This window comes from Salmo salar, chromosome ssa11 (assembly GCF_905237065.1).
Source record: "Salmo salar chromosome ssa11, Ssal_v3.1, whole genome shotgun sequence".
Classification (NCBI taxonomy): Eukaryota; Metazoa; Chordata; class Actinopteri; order Salmoniformes; family Salmonidae; genus Salmo; species Salmo salar.
In genome coordinates, this window is record NC_059452.1 from 81,903,226 (window position 1) to 81,926,553 (window position 23,328).

Consider the following 23,328-nt stretch of genomic DNA (forward strand, 5'->3'; position numbering starts at 1 on the left):
TCCAGCAAATGGGGGAATGGTTGCTATGGAAGTGCTGGAGATTTTCACCTTAATTTCATAGGAAAGGATAGGAAAGTAAAGTGAAAAAAGATTCAGAACACCCACTAATGAGAATCTCAGTACAGTGGGGGAGTGGAGAAGTTAGACAATGGGGATCTATGGATCTGATGCTGTGAGGTTCTTAGACTGAGGCTGATAAAAAACCACTTCAATCACCTGGGTGGATAGACAGTAATGATCCCCACTGCCTACATTCACTGGACTCGTGTGTGTGTGTGTGTGTGTGTGTGTGTGTGTGTGTGTGTGTGTGTGTGTGTGTGTGTGTGTGTGTGTGTGTGTGTGAGTAGAGAGCCAAAGAGGGAGAAAAGAGCCAGAGAGTAAGGACAGAGATAGAAACAGGACAAGAGGAAAAGAGGGAGAAAGAGATAGAGAGAGAGGGACAGAAATTGAGAGATCTGGATGTATCTAATGACCCTGCCATCTCAGCCGGACTGGAGCCGTGGGTGTCTATGACAACAGCTCCCCGGCAACTAATCTCATCTGTGTGAACACTCAGGAATGATTAGGTCTGTGAGGAGGCCCTCAATTACTGTAAAAGCCCACAAAGTACACTAACAGATGCACACACACGGCCACACGCCCACACATCCACACAAGGGATGATAGGTTGGGAACATATATATGGATGCTCACACACTCATACACACACTCATTCACACACAGAAAATGGCATAAAGGGAAGCAACCACACAAACACACATACACACTAGCCAACATAACTACATAATGCTAAATGCACACATGCACAATAGGTACGCACACGCACACAAACAATCTGAATTTCTACCACACTCAATCAACTCCCTCTATCTCTCTTTCACTCTGACTTGAGTCCCTCCCTCTGTCCGCCCTTCACACTTGTGTGCCCACAGCCTCCAGCTAATGCATTTTAACAAGAGTCCTTTTATAGAGAAGTCTGTAGTGCAGCCAACAGCTAAGATAAGCTTACAAGCAACGCACATGCTCCACCCACCTGAGGTCCTTTTCAGCAATCTATTTCCTGTGTTTGAGGGGTGCCGAATCCACTTGTCAGTTAAATGTGGCTATATTGATTGCTTTCATTTTACGCCTGTGACTCTTTCATACTCTTGGTTGTGCCTGACACTTTTTTCCCGTTAACGTAACAACCATGGAAATGTTTGTAATGACCTGTCAAACACACTCCAGTAATGGCTGAAATGGGCTCAGTGGAATACATTGTCTTACCGTTGAATCTATAAGAATGTTAAAGCTTTGTCGGGGATTTAACATATCATCTCGACACTTATATCACAAGAACGAGAAGAAAGAACTTTATTTTGATGGGTATTAATTTTTGTGGAATTTCAAAAGGAATCATTTAATACAGTTGAAATATTTGCAAATTGGATGCTCTGAAATGAGAGAAACTTCCAAAAATGAACACTCGGATTATAGTGATATTATGACTGATCTCGCAAACAATGTAATGTATGTATAGATAGGTGTAATCCGAGGCTATCATGCTATTGACACATTTGCTGAATTACGCAAGAGAACAGTATTTAATGAGGTATGCAGGTAGACAGCAAGTGTTTGGTGGATGCAGCCCTATTCCACCCATTTATGTAAATGTGTTCATTCATATATGCAAATATAGCACGGTGTATTAATCAAATGTTGCATACAAATATAAACCAAATACCTGGTAAAATAAGCAAATGTATATATACTGCTCAAAAAAATAAAGGGAACACTTAAACAACACATCCTAGATCTGAATGAAATAAATAATTTTATGAAATACTTTTTTCTTTACATAGTTGAATGTGCTGACAACAAAATCACACAAAAATAATCAATGGAAATCCAATTTATCAACCCATGGAGGTCTGGATTTGGAGACACTCAAAATTAAAGTGGAAAACCACACTACAGGCTGATCCAACTTTGATGTAATGTCCTTAAAACAAGTCAAAATGAGGCTCAGTAGTGTGTGTGGCCTCCACGTGCCTGTATGACCTCCCTACAACGCCTGGGCATGCTCCTGATGAGGTGACGGATGGTCTCCTGAGGGATCTCCTCCCAGACCTGGACTAAAGCATCCGCCAACTCCTGGACAGTCTGTGGTGCAACGTGGTGTTGGTGGATGGAGCGAGACATGATGTCCCAGATGTGCACAATTGGATTCAGGTCTGGGGAACGGGCGGGCCAGTCCATAGCATCAATGCCTTCCTCTTGCAGGAACTGCTGACACACTCCAGCCACATGAGGTCTAGCATTGTCTTGCATTAGGAGGAACCCAGGGCCAACCGCACCAGCATATGGTCTCACAAGGAGTCTGAGGATCTCATCTCGGTACCTAATGGCAGTCAGGCTACCTCTGGCGAGCACATGGAGGGCTGTGCGGCCCCCCCAAAGAAATGCCACCCCACACCATGACTGACCCACCGCCAAACCGGTCATGCTGGAGGATGTTGCAGGCAGCAGAACGTTCTCCACGGCGTCTCCAGACTCTGTCACGTCTGTCACGTGCTCAGTGTGAACCTGCTTTCAGCTGTGAAGAGCACAGGGCGCCAGTGGCGAATTTGCCAATCTTGGTGTTCTCGGGCAAATGCCAAACGTCTTGCACGGTGTTGGGCTGTAAGCACAACCCCCACCTGTGGACGTCGGGCCCTCATACCACCCTCATGGAGTCTGTTTCTGACCGTTTGAGCAGACACATGCACATTTGTGGCCTGCTGGAGGTCATTTTACAGGGCTCTGGCAGTGCTTCTCCTGCTCCTCCTTGCACAAAGGCGGAGGTAGCGGTCCTGCTGCTGGGTTGTTGCCCTCCTACGGCCTCCTCCACGTCTCCTGATGTACTGGCCTGTCTCCTGGTAGCGCCTCCATGCTCTGGACACTACGCTGACAGACACAGCAAACCTTCTTGCCACAGCTCGCATTGATGTGCCATCCTGGATGAGCTGCACTACCTGAGCCACTTGTGTGGGTTGTAGACTCCGTCTCATGCTACCACTAGAGTGAAAGCACCGCCAGCATTCAAAAGTGACCAAAACATCAGCCAGGAAGCATAGGAACTGAGAAGTGGTCTGTGGTTCCCACCTGCATTGGGGGTGTCTTGCTAATTGCCTATAATTTCCACCATGTCCAGGTCTATTCCATTTGCACAACAGCATGTGAAATTTATTGTCAATCAGTGTTGCTTCCTAAGTGGACAGTTTGATTTCATAGAAGTGTGATTGACTTGGAGGTACATTGTGTTGTTTAAGTGTTCCCTTAATTTTTTTGAGCAGTGTATGATTGCATAAAAAAGGTGACATTTTACAATAAATTGAATACCTGAAATACCACCAAAATCCCTGAACTCCATTCATTATTTGTCCGTGCCAGTAAAGTGTTTGGTGTGCTATAATTAAATCAATATCTGGTGGATTATAAATTCAAAAAGTTTGGAGTATCTGCATCCATTGTCCAACTGTTGCATTTATTAAAATTGTTTTTAAAACCTTTTAACAATTTCAATGACCGTTGCTAATAATAAGGATAATAATTAACAATCTTAATTTGATCACTCTTTTGTTGCTGAGAATTTCCCTGCACAGCAGGAAATGCAAACTTGTAGTGATTTTAAGGTTTAATTTAACATAATGAAAAATGGACCAACCCCTACAAAAACTGTCCATTCCTTATAATGCAAAGGCACACACTCACAAACATACAAAAAAGAAAGGCGTGCACATTCACAAGGACATTCGAGAACACAAACACACACACAGGCACACAGGCGCACACACAATGCTATCAAATGGCAGTTTGGTTATGCAGACTAAATCATGGCATCCATTAAGGCATCTTATTCAGCTTGCTTATCATTCAGACTCCATTTTCTTCAGCTCATGTATCTGCTGAGTGTCATGATGGTGCTAGAGATCCCTCTAACACCACTCTGGGGATAACAACGTCCTCACTGCTTCCAGCTACACAAACAAATCCAAATATATATATTTCTACTTCAGTCGACTTAGTCCCTGCCATGCTCCCCAACAGTCGCGTTGCATTTTAACATCTCCTTCGCTGTCAGAAACAATCAATTGATCTGTCAGCCATATTTGCAGTTGCACTGTTATTTTTGCTGTTACTAAATTGTTCTGTTTTTAAAGTAGATTTGGAGTTCACCCAATGGTGAAAGATTCTCTGGTGGTAGGATTTTGTTTGTTCAATGGCTTCGGCTGCTTCAGTGCAAATTTAGCTCAAGTTCATGGAGACTCAATATTTTATATTAGACAGAGAAATGTTCATTCACCGGTCTATCTAAACTATGGTTTGGTTCTGTCAGTGATAGAAAATTAGCTCATGGGGTTTACATCTGGTTGAATTTGGAAAATGAGAGTCATTTGCATAGCAGCCTGTCCCAGGGCTGAGTGAAGGGAGTTGATACTGGATTTTTGAAATCCTCAAGCTTCTCAGCAAAGTTTGTAGTCAGTACTGAGAACATCAGCAGGCACATTTTTATCAATTGTCCACTCGAGAGCAAGCTACTGTGCAAATGCACTTAAAGGTGTGCCATTTGTGCTAGTACGAACTCGGACCCAGGCACAGATAAATACAGCAGGCAGAGGTAAGGGTAAATCCAGAATATTTACTTAACTTCTTTGGGATGGGGGCAGCATTTTCACGGCCGGATAAAAAACGTACCCAATTTAATCTGGTTACTACTCCTGCCCAGAAACTAGAATATGCATATAATTAGTAGATTTGGATAGAAAACACTCTAATGTTTCTAAAACTGTTTGAATGGTGTCTGTGAGTATAACAGAACTCATATGGCAGGCCAAAACCTGAGAAGATTCCATACAGGAAGTGCCCTGTCTGACAATTTGTTGTCCTTCTATTGCATCTCTATCGAAAATACAGCATCTGTGCTGTAACGTGACATTTTCTAAGGCTTTCATTGGCTTTCTAAAGCCGCCAGAAAGTGGAATGGGGTGTCTGCTGTCTCTGGGCAAAGAAGAGCAGTAGAATTTGTAAGTGGTCAGGCTGGGGACAGTGAGACTGGAGATGCGCGTTCACGAGACTACTCAATTTTTTTCTTTCAGCCTTTGAATGAATACGTTGCCCGGTTGGAATATTATCGCTATTTTACAAGAAAAATTGCATAAAAATGATTTTAAACAGCGTTTGACATGCTTCTAAGTACGGTAATGGAATATTTTGAAATTTTTTGTCACGAAATGCACTCACGCGTCACCCTTCGGATAGTGACCTGAACGCAAGAACAAAACGGAGCTATTTGAATATAACTATGGATTATTTGGAACCAAAACAACATTTGTTGTTGAAGTAGAAGTCCTGGGAGTGCATTCTGATGAAGAACAGCAAAGGTAATCCAATTTTTCTAATAGTAATTCTGAGTTTAGTGAGCCCCAAACTTGGTGGGTGTCAAATAGCCGTGATGGCTATGTGATAGCTATGTACTCAGAATATTGCAAAAAGTGCTTTCGCCGAAAAGCTATTTTAAAATCTGACACCGCCATTCCATAAAGGAGTTCTGTATCTATAATTCTTTAAAAAATTGTTATGTTTTTTGTCAACGTTTATCGTAATTTAGTAAATTCACCGGAAGTTTTCAGTGGGTATGCTAGTTCTGAACATCACATGCTAATGTAAAAAGCTGGTTTTTGATATAAATATGAACTTGATTGAACAAAACATGCATGTATTGTATAACATAATGTCCTAGGAGTGTCATCTGATTAAGATCATCAAAGGTTAGTGCTGCATTTAGCTGTGGTTTGGGTTTATGTGACATATATACTTGCTTGGAAAATGGCTGTGTGATTATTTGTGTCTATGTACTCTCCTAACATAATCTAATGTTTTGCTTTCGCTGTAAAGCCCTTTTGAAATCGGACAATGTGGTTAGATTAATGAGAGTCTTATCTTTAAAATGGTGTAAAATAGTTGATTGTTTGAGAAAATTGAATTATGGTATTTTAGTTGGATTTATATTTTGCGCCGTGTGATGCCATTGGCTGTTGGCTAGCGGTTCCGCAGGCGGAACGGGGTTCCGCTAGCGGAACGTCTGTCCTCAACAGGTTAAGGTCTTCATAGCAAAACATCAAAGCAAAGGCACACGAAAACACTGAACAAAACATGAGACCTGAGCAACTGGCCCAGTCCACAGAGGAACCTAAATAGTCATCCAACAGGTGATCCCAATAAGCCCAATCAGGGTCACCTGGAAACTAGAAGTAACCAAAGGGTGCTCTCCAGTGGCAACCTCAGGTAGTACACTCAATGGAGAACCTGACCCCCCCCCCCCCCCAAGCGTTCCACCAGGGGTAGCTGAACGTCGATGGAAGTTCCGAATGATTCCGGGATCCAAAATGTCCTTGGCTGGAACCTAGGAACATTCCTCAGGCCCGTAACCCTCCCAGTCCACGAGATACTGAGTCCCTCGCCGGAACTGACGACTGGAGAGGATGCGTCACACCGTGTAGGCTGGTTGTCCCGCTATCATGCGAGGTGGAGGTGGAGTCCGAGTGGCCGGAACCATAGGACTGAACACCACAGGCTTGAGTCTGGAGTTGTGGAAGGTGGGATGAACCCTCATGGACCGGGGAAGATGAAGACGACAGGCCACTGGATTGATGCACCGTAGAACCTTGAAGGGCCCAACGTACAGGAGAGCCAACTTCCTAGATTCTACGCGTAGAGGCAGATCACTAGTAGACAACCAGGCCATCTGGCCTGGATGCAGGAGGTGACTCGGGTGGCGATGACCGAGCCCTCTTCCAGGTCCAGCGGCAACGAGAGATGAGGTGTTGAGCGGAAGGTACCGTCACTTCAATCTCCTGATCTGGAAACAGGGGGGGGCTGATAACCGTACAACACCTGGAATGGTGACAGGCCAGTGGAGGAACACTGGAGTGTGTTGTGTGCATACCCCACCCAAGGAAGGTGCTGACTCCAAGTGGCAGGGTTGGCGGACACACAGCACCGTAAGGCGGTTTCCAGATCCTGGTTCACCTGCTCAGTTTGACCGTTGACCTGAGGGTGATCACCCGAGGACAGACTGGCTGATGACCCCAGAAGAGTACAGAATGCTCTCCAAAATCTGGAGGCAAACTGGGGTCCCCGGTCGGAGAGTATGTCCAGAGGAAGTCCATGTAGGTGGAAAACATGCTGAATGACTAGCTGAGCAGTCTCACGTGCAGATGGAAACTTAGGCAGGGGAATGAAATGTGCCACCTTGGAAAAGCGGTCCGCAATGACCAGGATGGCCGTGTCCCCCTCTGAGGATGGAAGGCCCATGATGAAATGCATAGAGAGATGGGACCAGGTTCGAGAAGGTGTTGGCTGTGGATGAAGAAGCCATAGAGGCTGCTGACAAGGAGTCTTGTTCCGGCGCATGTCGGACAGGCAGCCACAAAGGTCCGATTGTCCACCTCCGACGAGGGACACCATAACCTCCTCCTCAAACTCTAGCATTCATTGCCCTCCCGAATGAGAGGTGAGACGCGACGAGTGAGCCCACTGAAGTACCTTGGACCGTGCCCCAAGAGGAACAAAAAGTCTGTTAGGTGGACAGCCATCTGGAACTGCCTCCCTACCTTGTGCCTCCCTCACTACAGTCTCCATACCCCAGGACACTTGCGTGAGGATGAGCGGCCTGGGGATGATGGATTCAAGCGGCCGATCCTCACTGGAGCTGGGGAACTGGCGAGAAAGGGCATCCGGCTTCACATTCTTAGACCCTTGGACGGTCAGATAACGTGAATCTGAACCAAGTGAAGAAGAGAGCCCAACGAGGCTGTTGGCGTTTGAGGCATTTAGCCTCCTGGATGTAGGCCATGTACTTGTGGTCAGTCCAAACTGTAAAGGGATGTTCCAAGCCCTCCAACCAGTGCCGCCACTCCTCCAAAGCCAGTTTGACCGCAAGAAGCTCCCGATTGCTGACACCATAGTTTCTCTCCACTGGAGTGAGACGCCTGGAGGAGAAGGCACAGGGATGAAGCTTTTGGTCTTTCGCCTAGCACTGAGACAGAACCGTCCCCACCCCAACATCAGAGGCATCCACCTCTACCACGAAGGGAAGAGAAGGATCCGCATGAACGAGAATGGGTGCAGAAAAAAACTGACATTTCATGCCCTGGAATGCCTTCCCAGCAACAGGGGTCCAGCATACATGCCCAGCCGAGCCCTTGGTGAGCATTGTCAATGGCGCCGCCACAGCACTAAAGTTTCTCACAAATCTCTGGTAGAAATAAGCAAAACCCCAAAAACGCTGAACTTGCTTGACCGTGCTGGGTCACGGCCAGTTGATCAAGGCTCCTACCTTTTGGGGAGTCCATCAGTACATAGCCCTGTGACACGATGTACCCGAGGAAGGAGATCTGAGGAACGTGAAACTCACACTTTTCGGCCTTCACGAACAAGTGATGAGCGAGGAGTCTTTGAAGAACCTGGCGGACATGTTGGACATGTTCAATCATGGACTTGGAGAAGATGAGGTTGTCATCTAGGTACACAAACTGGTGAAGGAAGTCACGCAGCACATCATTAACCAGGGCCTGGAAAATGGCTGGAGCATTAGTAAGTACAAACTGCATGACCCGGTACTCATGTCCATTAGGAGTGTTGAACGCTGTCTTCCACTCGTCTCCCTGTCTGATGCGCACCAGATTATACGCATTCCGTAAATCCAATTTAGAGGAAACCGTAGCTCCCTGGAGTCTCTCAAAAGCTGATGACATAAGAGGAAGGGGGTAACGGTTCTTGATGGTAATGTTATTTAAACACTGGTAATTGATACAGGGACGTAATCCCACATCCTTCTTCCCAACAAAGAAAAAACCCACTCCTGCAGGGAAACGTAGATGCCTGCAGTTCGAAGACCAACGAACATTGGAGCAGGAACCCACGACACCTCCCAGGATGCTCGTCATAGTGCTCCCGAGGAGAGGAAGATGATGAGCTGGTAGGAAGCAGAGGGTTAGAAACAGCCACAGGTGCAGCAGCAGCTGCTCCTGTCTGTCCTGTCTGCAGAGTGAACACAAGAGTTCCTTAATCCTCCGACAATGTCTTCTGGCACGCTTCATGGCAATCAATCACTGTTCCATGGTGAGTGAGAGCCAACCATAAGTGGTGTTCGGAGTGTCCCTCGGATGACGGAGAAATCTCTGCTGGGTCCATTTTGTGGCTCAGGTCTACTGTGACATTCGTGCTAGTACGAACTCGGACCCAGGCACAGAGAAATACAGCAGGCAGAGGTAAGGGTAAATCCAGAATATTTACTTAAGGTCTTCATAGCAAAACAACAAAGCAAGAACACTGAACAAAACATGAGACCTGAGCAACTGGCCCAGCCCACAGAGGAACCTAAATAGTCATCCAACAGGTGATCCCAATAAGCCCAATCAGGGTCACCTGGGAACTAGAAGTAACCAAAGGGTGCTCTCCAGTGGCAACCTCAGGTAGTACACTCAAGGGAGAACCTGACTTGTGACAAAAGGCCCCCATCAGAAGCCTTTCACCTCAGAAGAATGATCCAGGCTACTAATATATATTCACGAATTGGGGGTGGGAACATTGTGGTGATTTCCACATCACAACAAATAACAAGAAATGACAAGAAATAGGGCACTGATAGCTGTCAGTGTAGCTAGCTAGCATGCTAACCTTATCCAGATAGCTAATGTTATCTGTTGTTGCTACACCATATTCAAAGGATTAGCCAGCTGGCTGGGCTATGGCTGGTTCTGGAGCTGGATTTGTCATAAGCATTTATGGAAAACTTTGCCACAGATGGATAGGGGAAAACAGTATCTTTGACTTTGTCATCTATTGTTGGATTTTCCATACATTGTGGCCGTGAATCTGCCATAGAAATAGAAGGAATAAGATGAAGTTCAGTAATATGAATAGCCAAACTATTTAACGATTTGGACTAGAGACACGTTTTTCTACATTGTAATGTGCATGGTGAAACCTTTGGTAGACAGCTGGCAGGCTATTCAGCTGCACTACAGCAATGCCAAGCCCTGGCTCATGCCATGGTTCTCATAGGTAGGGGAAGTGAAATGATAGGCTGCAATGACTTTGCTCATGATGCATGCCTTAAATTATATGTAACAACACCCTGAGCGCATCAGACACGAAATGAAACACCAATACAAATGTAACAACAGCACAAAAGAAATGAACAAGTTAGTGGAATTTTCTTTCACGGGTGCCTTTTCATTATAGGATAGACACTTGTGATTTCTAGCTGCACCAATCAAGGCAGAGATAAAGGCAGTGGAGTGTGGTCAAAACCATTCATCTTGGGCCGACGGGGGACGGGGTTCCAAAATGTAATCATATCACAAGCAATTTTACCATTTATAATGGTTTTTTTTTTTATACACACTAGCTAAAAAATAAGTGAAACTTGACAAATGATCTAAGGATTATCTATTATATTGCTCAGTCGCGACTCGAGAATAGAAAGAACTTTGCAGGCGTTTCTGATTAATAAACAATGCCATGTTGGTGGGTGGTAACATACAAATAAAACCCAGCCCTGAAAAAAACACACTGAAAACTATTAGCACGTCATATCATAGGGAAAACATTGCATTGGCACAGAAATTATATGAAGTTACCATTTCAGAGTTCCCACTTCAACCTCAAATATATCATACAATGACTTGACTTAAATCGTTGTGCAACATCGTGGGTAAGCTATGGGCATTGTCTTTCAGTTGAAAAAAAAGTGCATTTACACTCTTGTGGGTGTTTAAGAAAGCACATAGCAGAAAATGGGAAATTACTTTTGAAATCCACTTTGATTGAATTCTAGTCGTAGTCGCACCTTTCCACACACATTTATGAACAATGACACCCACATGCGTGTTCACAAACACACACGTTAACGCACGCACACACATACAGACACACCAAGGCCTTCTCCAGTCTCACCTCTGCTGCGCCGGCGTCCCCTGTGCTGCTCTGTGTAGAACTTCAGCTGGGTCTCATCGTCACCATCTGACCCAGAGTCTCCTTGGCGACCAAACACACTACCAGCCACTGGAAGAGGAGAGGAAGAGGGAGAAAAAGAGGAGGATGAACAGTGTGGAGGACTATATTGGGTCAAAAATGTATTGTGTGCCATCACTGACAAGAGGCTTCAATATAATCTAGAAGCAGGACATCATTGGGAAACACATTCTTTCCATCATTGGGAAAGAATATGAGGCTCTTGACATTATCTCAATGACAACTTGAGAACTTATGAAAGACAGTGAATTCAGTTATTTTCACCATTGAAAAGAGCAGTGGCGTGGTAATGGAGAATGGTTGAGAAGTAATATCATGTTTTGACAGGTGGGAAGTTATTTATCCATCCTGGGAAAGATGAGGTGAACTGAGGACTGAGGTGAACAGAATGAGATTGGAATACCCAGACACCCGTTCAAAACCATTGGCTGTGCCATGACTGAAACTGCCATTACAGTGTCTGTCTGGGATGGACTCACACAATGTATTTTTGGAGCTAGTTTCAATCAATAACACACCACATTAAACCAATTTTCTTTCAATGTTCCCTCTTCCTTCTTCCCTCAGCCACCAACTACGCCTATACAATACTCCCTGACCCATCAAGATCCACTTATCCAAAACAAATGGTAGACTACAATAAAGCAAACATAATTCTTTAGTTTCCAATGACCCTGAATTTCCCACTCACAACATTTAAGTTATTTAGCAGATGCTCTTATACAGGACCAAGTAGGGTTAAGTGCCTTGCTCAAGGGCACATCAACAGATTTGTCAACTAGTAGGCTCAGGGATTTGAACGAGCAGCCCTTCGTTAACTGGCCAAACTCATTTCACCGCTAAGCTACCTGCAGGCCATTGAAAGTAAACTGCATTAAAACTCTACTAAGTGTTTACTCTAAGGCCTATTCAAAGTTTCTCAACTCATCCTAAAAGCATTTTGCTTAAATCTAATCTCTCAAGGACTACAAACACAATCTCTCCGTAAAGAAGAAAGGCTGTGAGAAACTAAAAGCACAATTACCACAAAATGCCTAGGCTTACCTGTCTTTGGGGCAAGCCGTTTCATGTTGTGTTGTGAATTAGTAAATCTACTTGAAACACCGGATTAAATGTGCCAATTTGCCGCCTCGCGGAAAAGCGCACCAAAGAGACAGAAGCGCATAGAGCTTTCACACGCGGGTCCTTGGAATTAATTATGTTTAGGGAAAACAAAATTAGCCTTTCCATCAATTAGGAATTTGATGGCAAGGTTTTCTTAGATGTCTCACTTAGTGAAATGTTCAGGTTGGCAGGACAATTGAACGCTTTGGAATAGACAAGCTGTTTGCCTGATTGCATGGGCTCGCTAGGTGCACACTTCAAGGTGTGTTATGGAGTGGAGCACTTGAAAGGCATGCTCCCCTTTAACCACTGAATAAAGCTATTGCAGCACACATATGACTGGGCAGGGGTGCAGCCATGAGTGGGCCCAGCAAATCAGAATGAGTTTCACCCCACAAAAGGGCTTTAGTACAGAAATACTCCTCAGCTCATGAAACATGGAACCAACAATTTACATGTTGCTTTTATATTTTTGTTCAGTGTATTTATAAAAGTTACCTTATCCGAGAGAGATTAACTGTGTGAAAAATGTCATGCCAGGGTATGCCTACACGAAACACAGCCCTTATTTTAAGTGTTTCTAAAATCCCCTAAAGGAAAAAAATATGGTAGAGAAACGATTGGAACCATTTCCCTCTTTGACCGCTAGGTTGTATGGGTATTATAACTCATGTGGTACTCTTTGATGGAAAAGGTTGTGTGTGTCAACTGTAGGGTGCCCATGTTGCTGGGGATCGGAGGTGTCCGGTGCGAGAGAGGCAGGTTGCGGTGGCCAGGGTCAGAGAGGCAGGTTGAGGTGGCCAGGGTCAGAGAGGCAGGTTGAGGTGGCCAGGGTCAGAGAGGCAGGTTGAGGTGGCCAGGGTCAGAGTAGTGCAGAAGATGTCGTATTCTGAGGCAGTGAAGAAGGGAGGGGAGGGTGGATCAAGGGTGAGGGATTCTGAGTGGATCAACAGTATGTGAATAGTAGATCTGTGCCAGAACAGAGGGATAGGCAAATGAGTGAAATACAGTACCAGTCAATAGTTTGGACACACCTACTCATTCAAGGGTTTTTCTTTATTTTTACTATTTTCTACATTGTTGAATAGTAGTGAAGACATCAAAACTATGAAATAACACACATTGAATCATGTAGTAACCAAAAAAGTGTTGAACAAATCAAAATATATGTTATATTTTTGATTCTTCAAAGTAGCCAGCCTTTGCCTAGATGACAGCTTTGCACTCTCTTGGCATTCTCTCAACCAGCTTCATGAGTTAGTCACCTGGAACGCATTTCAGTTAACAGGTATGCCTTGTTAAAAGTTAATTTGTGTAATTTCTTTCCTTCGTAATGCCTTTGAGCCAATCAGTTGTGTTGTGACAAGGTGGGGGGGTATACAGAAGATAGCCCTACTTGGTAAAAGACCAAGTCCATATTATGGAAAGAACAGCTCAAATAAGCAAAGAGAAACGACAGACCATCATTACTTTAAGACATGAAGGTCAGTCAATCCAGAACACTTCAAGAACTTTGAAAGTTTCTTCAAATGCAGTTGCAAAAACCATCAAGCGCTATGATGAAACTAGCTCCCATGAGGACCGCTCCAGGAAAGGAAGACCAAGAGTTACTTCTGCTGCAGAGGATAACTTCATTGGAGTTAACAGCACCTCAGATTGCAGCCCAAATAAATGCTTCAAAGAGTTCAGACACATCTCAACATCAACTGTTCGGACGTATACTGTGTGAATCAGGCCTTCATGGTCGAATTGCTGCAAAGAAACCACTACTAAAGGACACCAACAAGAAGAAGAAACTTGCTTGGGCCAAGAAATACGAGCAATGGACATTAGACCGGTGGAAATCTGTCCTTTGGTCTGATGAGTCCAATTTTTTTATTTTTGGTTCCAAAAGCTGTGTCTTTGTGAGACGCAGAGTAGGTGAACGGATGATCTCCGCATGTGTGGTTCCCACCATGAAGCATGGAGGAGGAGGTGTGATGGTGCTTTTCTGGTGACACTGTCGGTGATTCATTTAGAATTACCTCATCCCCATACTGTATTTATTTATTTATTTATTTATGTATCTTGCTCATTTGCACCCCAGTATCTATACTTGCACATTTATCTTTTGCACATCTATCACTCCAGTTTTTAATTGCTATATTGTAATTACTTTGCCACCATGGCCTATTTATTGCCTTACCTCCCTTATCTTACCTCATCTGCACACACTGTATATAGACTTTTGTACTGTATTATTGACTGTATGTTTGTTTATTCCATGTGTAACTCTGTGTTGTAGTATGTGACGAACTGCTTTGCTTTATATTGGCTATGTCACAGTTGTAAATGAGAACAACTAGCCTACCTGGTTAAATAAAGGTGAAATAAAAATTAAATAAATAAATAAATTAAAAAACATCATGCTACCACAGCATTCTGCAGCAATACACCATCCCATCTGGTTTGCGCTTCGTGGGACTATCATTAGTTTTTTCAACAGGACAATGACCCAACACACATTCAGGCTGTGTAAAGGCTATTAGCCCAAGAAGGAGAGTGATTGAGTGCTGCATCAGATGACCGAGCCTCCACAATCACCCGATCTCAACGCAATTGAGATGGTTTAGGATGAGTTGGACCGCAGAGTGAAGGAAAAGCAGCCAACAAGTGCTCAGAATATGTAGGAGCTCCTTCAAGACAGGTGAAGCTGGTTGAGAGAATGCCAAGAGTGTGCAAAGCTGTCATCAAGGTGGCTACTATGAATCATCTAAAATCTAAAATATATTTTGATTAGTTTAACACTTTTTAGGTTAGTACATGATTCCATGTGTTACTTCATAGGTTTGATGTCTTTACTATTATTCTACAATGTAGAACATAGTAAAAAATAAAGACAAAGGAGTAGGGGTGTCCACACTTTTGATGGGTACTGAATGTTTCAGTAAGGTTGGCTTCTTAGCGTTCATAGCAATGTTTATCAACAACACCGCAGAGAAGTCACACAAAATACATGTAGATGTTGTGGTGGCAGCTGCAGAGAAGTACTTGGGGGTACGAGATTTGACTTCAGAAGAGTTTAGTGGTAGGGGGGATCATAAGGGATCATAGCTTTCACCTGGATTCATCTTGCCAGTCTATGTCATGGAAAGAGCTCAGTGAGATGTAGCGACCTTAACCAAACACCTTGCAATCTCATTAAGCGGTTCAGACCTCATGGCGGAATAGTTGAGGTGTTGGCTTGTCAGTAGCTGGACTGGGGTTCAAGTCCAGGTTAGGGCAACCCCCTGAATGTAACCCCCCCATTACAGTATTATACAGTAGGCTATATCCCACTGTTCAACATTAGCAGGAAGCCAAGTTAAATGATTGTGATACAAAGTTAGAAAACAATTCAAGACAACAACAAACCAAAGGGTCCAAAATGTAAAGGATTAGACCTACAGTAAGTAGGCATTCCATGACCAATTCTGTATTTGGCAAAATCGACCAATTGTCTTCACACAGGTATATATTCACCTCCCCCATGGCCTTGTAAACATCTTGGAGCATTCCAAAATGGCCCACAATCTAGCGGGAATTAATTGTTTTCATTTAAAAGATAGGCAAAATACCTTTGTGAATCATAACCATGCCTAAGGCAGACACAACACTGGGTAAACACATATACCGATCATACAGTATATACAGTGGAGTACGTGTATTAACAACATATTCACTAATTAGCAGGGGACAGGACAGACCAGTGAAGCACGGCAACGTAAACAAAAAAAAAGAACGATATGAAAATGAAAAGAGATTAAATGAAATAAAGAAAACATTGACCTTGTCAGTAGACTATTGGTGAATGTTTATGAGCTCCTCAACACTGCATCCACTCCAGTACAGGATAGGAACGAAACCTTTAGATAGAAATTTGAGTCTGCCTAGTTCAATCTCACCTTGGTAGCCTAAACCATAGGCATGTTCCCTCATTCTCTGAACATTTCTTTCTCATGCTTTCCATCCCACAGTGTTCATGTTTAACACACCGTATTCTAACATGATGCATACATTTATACCCAATTTTACAGCACATTGAGTCCTTTTCCAAACAAACCAGTTTGTAGGCAACAGAGCAAAATAATGACTCAAACTTTTCCCGAAAAAACTTTTAACTACAAGTCAAATCTTTATGACACAGACAGTCCTTCACGAGTTATGGCTTGTAATATTCATGCAGTCAATAAAATAAGGTATTTAATCTACCTTTGCTTGACGTTTGCCAAGAAAAAAAGGTTTGGGTGAGACTTAGTGATAAAATACCTCTCCATCATTGGCAATAAAAGCAGCTACGCTTTAGAGGAACAGTAGGCGTATTTCAGATCAGGAGAAACACAATTTCCTACGTGTCTGTCCAACTGTGACATCTGACAACAAAAATAGGTAACTTATGTCAGTGTGATGTTTTATCTTTTCCGTTATTACACCAATACAGTGTTGTGCTCCCTTTCTCAAAATAGTTGAGAAAAACAAATAGCCTACAGCAGTGGGCAAAAGAGATGATAACATTAAATACATTATTCAACCAGCAAATGTTGGTGGAACATTTAGAGGGGTGTTCCTGAAGAACTCAAACGTCATGCTTTTTTCTGGCCTTGGTTACATAATGTGAGTGGAAATTCATCACCCTGAGCTGCTTAATTCAGTTAGAGACCAATACCTTATTTTTCCTTAAGCACCGTCTGCCGTCTGCATTTCGATTTCTGTCACGTACAATTAGGGGGAGGATTGATGAGGGCTTTAATTGTTTCATTGTGAGTATCCAGGGAATGGAAAGGATAGCTGAGGCCAGACCTATAAGTTGTTACCTCTGATGGAATGGGAAATGTCATAGAGCCATTATCCATTATCCTATATGTCACATGTCTCAGGGGCCTTATGCATGTCCTAGTACTGTCAAGGCATTCTGAAATGCTAGCTCATTCACCTGTGTTTCTCTTGTCTTTATGAGTGGAGGCCCCTTTTGAAGGCTCTCGGATACACCTCAGTCTGTCTCTCTACTTACTGTTGCAAGTTAGAACAGGTGCAATTTCGATTTTGTTAGTCAGTCTCACTCAGATATCATGTTAAAAATTGCAAACATTTCTCTCCACCCTATGGCAAATGTGTAGAATTGCATGAAATGACTAATACAATTGCGCCCCCTACCCCCATCAAAGTTGCCATCCCTGCTCTAGGTACTCCAATAGCCCTCCAGGACAATGTAAAGTATTTCTGAGGTTTAGTTCACAGCAGACAAAACCCAATCAGAGGCCAAATTATTTGGAAAGCTCTCGAAGGGCCATTGACTGGCTTCTGTTGGGACCCACTGGGCACAAAATGGTTGAATCAATGTTGTTTTCATGTCATTTCAATGAAATGACATTGAACCAATGTGGAATAGATGTTGAATTGACGTCTGTGCCCAGTGGGGAAGCCCTCCATCGGCGGAGAAGTGAAATGTATTTTCATTTTATTTTTTTACAAATCAGAACGATTAAGAGATTTAATCACCATGATCCCTAGGATCAAACAAGCCAAACATCCATAAGCCCAAGAGGAAACTAGGATGGAGACCACCGCTGCTAAATCGTGTCTAACACTGCAATAAAATATAAATAATAATAATAATAATGTAGATGCTTACTCTGCCCATGCTGCTGAAAAAACACAGACACATACAAGCCATGTTCTTTCGGTATTTGAAGACAATGAGGATGTATAGGCCTTCAGTACTGGGAAAAAGCAATAGTGTGACTATATAAAAGAAGTATCCCACTGTTGTCTGATGTAACTCTCTGAGGTGTGGGAAGTAATGACAGTGAATTATCTCTGGGGTAGGTTTATAACTGTACAGAGATCACGTTAGACTTCTGGCAAAGCAGACGTTTAGAACGTGCATTTAAAACAGGTGTTGGAGGATTCTCATCTCGTCACAGTTTTTTCTCTTGAGGGTGGTTTAGTTGACTTAGTTTAAATGGCACTATTTCTAGGCGGCTTTATCCTGCAGTGGCTTTAAATCCCTTCATTATGCATTTTGTTTTTCAATCTCCGTGCATTTATCAGGGCTTTAATGTCATGGTGGCACGGCAGTGCTGAGGAGAGGTGTTCAGTCACACACACACACACAAACACACGGATACACACACTCACACGCACCCAGGAACGCACGTACAGACCACGCACATGCACACACACACCATCTCCCTCACACACACACACACACACACACACACACACACACTGGGGTCGTGTTCCAGTTTGATTTGCAAATTGAGCTCAAGAGACGACTGCCGAAACAGCACGGACGCTTGATGAAACTGTGAAAGTGGAGAGAGAAGACAAGAAAGAAAAATAGATAGAAGGAGGGAGAAATATCACTCCATTAACATGCTGAGATATTCATGCAGATATATGGTTAAGTGGAGCGACTTCCAAGAGCGAGTAAAACAAGTTAGTAAGGGAACATGTGCATTGAAAGTTTGAAGGCTGCAGTCCTGTGTTACAAATGAGGTGGTAAAACAGAGGCCACTAGCGCCTAACAAGCCTATCAGGAAAACCACTGCACTCCCACACACGCACGCACACACACACGCACGCACGCACGCACTCCCACACTCCCACACTCCCACACACACCCACACACACACACACACACACACACACACACACACACACACACACACACACACACACACACACACACACACACACACACACACACACACACACACACACACACACACACACACACACACACACACACACACACACACACACAGTGCATGTGTTTCTATTGTAGGTGTTGTACCAGACAGACAGGACATGGTTGTGACAAAGAACAGAGGTTTTTCCGACCTCTTATTGAAATGTGTCAACTCTGTCTCTCTCTCCCCCTCTCTCTCGCTCTCTCTCTCTCACACACATACCCACACTCTCTCCCTCACTGTGAAATGCATCACCTCCCTATCCTCTCTTGTCGTCATTATGCCTGCTCTCTCTTCCATGTCAAGGGCACTACTGGTGTCTAACACACTTCCATAAAAAGCATTGACTCTGGAGGCTGAAACTAAACTATAGGGTGAAGACGGTAAAGTTTTTCATTAGTCCGGCTGCCTGCCTATCTGAGTTGTGTCACACCTTCAACCACTCTCCATCTGCCTCTCTCTCCTAAACAGTGTGTATGTGTGTGTGTGTGTGCAGTAGATTCACACCCTTCCTAACTAAAATATGCTGTTCAAAATGAAACATATACCAATTAAAATTCTCCCTGAATTTTGAAATGGTTCAATCCACACCTTTTCTAAGTCTAATTATTTGCCATTCTCTATAAGTTTAATGTCAATTACTATAGTGAAAGCTTCTGTCTTTGCACGTCACACTGACTTTCACCAACACTGAGCGCAACGTGGACGTAGTAGTTCCAATAATGCATTGTTACTCGCAGCAGAAGAGTCGTTCATACTGCATTGACAAAGTCCCAGATAGATCGCGTTTGCAGCAAGTGACAAGGCAGGATGGAGAAATATGAGGGATGAAACACACACACACACAGAGAGAGAGAGAGAGAGAGAGAGAGAGAGCAGAGAGAGAGAGAGAGACAAGCGGAGAGAGAGAGAGAGACAAGCGGAGAGAGAGAGAGAGACAAGCGGAGAGAGAGAGAGAGACAAGCGGAGAGAGAGAGAGAGACAAGCGGAGAGAGAGAGAGAGAGACAAGCGGAGAGAGAGAGAGAGACAAGCGGAGAGAGAGAGAGAGACAAGCGGAGAGAGTGTTGGAGGACATAGTGAGAGGAAGTGAGGGAGAGAGAGAGAGAGACAAGCGGAGAGAGAGAGCGAGAGACAAGCGGAGAGAGAGAGAGAGAGACAAGCGGAGAGAGAGAGAGAGAGACAAGCGGAGAGAGTGTTGGAGGACATAGTGAGAGGAAGTGAGGATGGAATGAGAGGGAGTGAGGGAGACCAAGGGTGATGGTGGGTGGAAAGGGAGAAAGTGAGGGACAGAGGTTTAAAAGAAAGGGAGGTGAGGGATGATACAGTGGTAGAGAGAGAGAGAGAGAGAGAGAGAAGGGCTATAGCGAGTGAAGATAGGGAGGATAGGGTGGGGGGAAAGGTTACATGGGGAAAGAAAGCGGGAGCTGCTTTTCAATCTGCCCTGTGATGGGAGTGATTAAGGTGGTGCAGGCACTGGGAGGCGAGGCAGAGATGAGTTCATTCTGCACTATAAAAGCTAATCATTTTTCTGTCGGGGAGCACAGATCACCCTCTGCTTCTGCCACGCACGCCATCACATCAACACAGTACCACACCTAATGGACTTCAGCTCAGGTGGGCTAGTGTGAGTGATGGTGTGTATATGAGAGAGAGAGAGAGAGAGAGCGAGAGAGAGAGAGAGAGAGAGAGAGCAAGAGAGAGAGAGAGAGAGCGAGAGAGCGAGAGAGAGAGAGAGAGAGAGAGAGAGAGAGAGAGAGAGAGAGATGTATTTGGGCTCCCATCCTTTCTCTTCCCCGTGGACTGACTAGAGACTAAAGCAGCAGGGATTTGTAGGCTCTTAAGATTAATGAGAACCACATTTCCCTCATGGATACATCCGCCACTATGAATTTGCATGGCTCTTGTTAGATTTGTTTTGTTCCTCTGAAGTACAAACCTGTGTGTGTGTGGGGAGGGAGGTGTATTCATGCATGCACATGTATGTATGTGTGCTCTTCATGTGTTTGTATGAAAGCAGGGAAGGGAATTACTGAGAACACAACTAACATACACAACTAACAAGTCAGTGACTATTTGCCAAGGCCACTTTTGTTGCCTTTGTGTGTAGGGGTGAGATAGAGTGTGTGAATGAATGAGTCAGTATGTGCAAAGACGTGTGGTAGTTTGTATCTACATGACTGTGTCTGCGTGTCTGTGAGGGACAGCATAAATTATCTATTGCTGCCCCTACCCGTGACCCCCTCTGCATCTGTTTAAACCTGAAAGGTTAAGTGTGGTTTACCCAAAATAATACAGGCTGTAATTATACAGAAATGTGGGTAAACAAACGCCTTCTCCGTACTTCAGCAGTGAAAGCACCAGGGAGAAGCAGAAAATATAACATGGCATGACAAGCGGATGAGTACAGCTAACACACTCAACGTGTATGTGTGTGTGTGTGTGTGTGTGTGTATAGTAAGTGCATGATTGCTGGTTATCCTGCTCTGCCAATGGTAATCAAATTCAGGCTGCATTCAAGCTATGGCTGAGCGACTGCCCCTAAAAAGCTACTTCTCGTTTTGAAAATGGCCCATGTGGCATCGACATGAGTCAGAAACATTTATTCCAGTGTCAAAATTCACTACAAAGTGTAACTAAATACTACTAAATGAAGGGTACCGTAAAAGTTTTCCGTGGGTTTGGTTTATTTGAATCCTGCCCACAATGCCCACAATGCACCCAAGTAATGATAAATTCGGAGCACAGCTGCACGCGACCCGATCGTAATCCCCATTGTCAACTTGGTTTGACCATCAATATCCTTATGGAGCTAGTTAAGGACCAACAGCAAATTACACAATGTACGTAGATGGGACAATACACTACATGACCAAAAGTATGTGGACTTTGCTTGACGAACACTTCATTCCAACATCATGGACATTAATATGGAGTTGTTCCCCCCTTTGCTGCTATAACAGCCTCCACTCTTCTGGGAAGTCTTTCCACTAGATGTTGGAACATTGATGCGGGTAATTGCTTCCATTCAGCCACAAGAGCATTAGTGAGGTCGGGCACTAATGTTGGGCAATAAGGCCTGGCTCGCAGTCGGTGTTCCAATTCATCCCAAAAGTATTCGATGGGTTTGAGGTCAGGGCTCTGTGCAGACCAGACAAGTTCTTCCACACCGATCTCAACAAACCATTTCTGTATGGACCTCACTTTGAGCACCGGGGCGTTAATGCTGAAACAAGAAAGGACCTTTCCCAAACTGTTGCCACAAAGTTGGAAGCACAGAATCGTCTAACCCTAACCCGACCCCAAAAAATTCTTAGTTGACCAAAGGTCGTCTGTTCTTTTGACCAATCGATTGGTCAACATTTTAAAAGTGTATTTTTCCATATATAGACACACCCTACGTGTTATAATAAAATCAAAGATATGCATTGATCTTGTCTGATGCATAAAGCTTATGGTTTGGTGATATAAGACAACTTCCTCAAGAGGGAGCCAGAGATCTTGATAGCCAGAAGAAAAAAATCTTAACTTGACCCGACCATCCTTCTCCTGCTCCTACTGGCTTTCACAGATTCTGGCTTTACTCTGCTGAAGTTGCCGGTCATAGGCTACATGAGGAGGCGGCAACCTTTCTCATGTGGAATGCCAATGTTCTTACCATTTCTACCGATCTGCGTGCCAGTTATGGTTTTCATGTGCACATTTTCGTGCCACAGTTTCATTTAATTTATAATAACGTCTGCATATCTCAAAATCATTGTCATGTGGTTAATCAAAAGGATATCAAAATCAAAATTTTAAATGATACAAACCTAAATATTTAATTCCATTGCCAACAATGTAAAAAATTGCCTAGATAAAGCCAACATTGCAGCCTGCGGGCAGATAATCCCCTGATAAAAATAAATGTCCTGTAAATCACATTGACTACATATGGCCTGTCTGCAAAGAACTCAAAACATTGCATCAACTATTAACTTGGGTCCGACTAGCGATTTGCAACATTGTAAAAAATAATCTGGGCCCTCAGAGTTTCATCTGTCAGTGAGCTAGGGACAGAGACAGCTGTAGGCTATTTGCAAAAGGGATAAGAAGTAGTACTCGACTTGGGTAGGAGCTCACCAGAGCTGAGTACCGACACCTCCAATTTTCTACTGCTTGAGCTCCTTTTCCTCTTATAGAATATTAGCTCAAAAGTATTGTGGAGCTCCTGCACCTAAATATAAACAGTACCAGCACCCAAAATGAGTACCGGAACCTATTTCAAGTCAAGCACTGATAAGAAGTAATCAGGTAGGCCTATTTTATGATGTTTCCACTGGATCAGAGCATGCCATTTTTCCCTTTCACGCTGAGTGGTCGAAAGGGAGAGAGCTGGAAAGATTTTTCAAATACATTGAGGAACTATTGTTATTCTCAATGGATGTAAAAACATGAAGACTATGAGAAAGGATT

General features: G+C 43.8%; 1 protein-coding gene across 1 annotated transcript in view; it reads right to left on the reverse strand.

Moving 5' to 3' along the window:
• The window catches only part of LOC106563268 (astrotactin-2), a 533,795-nt gene that overhangs the window by 340,465 nt on the left and 170,002 nt on the right, over positions 1–23,328 (reverse strand). The window contains exon 5 of the mRNA XM_014128700.2: positions 10,984–11,091. Coding sequence (XP_013984175.2) covers positions 10,984–11,091 — 108 coding nt within the window. The remainder of the gene's footprint in view (positions 1–10,983; positions 11,092–23,328) is intronic.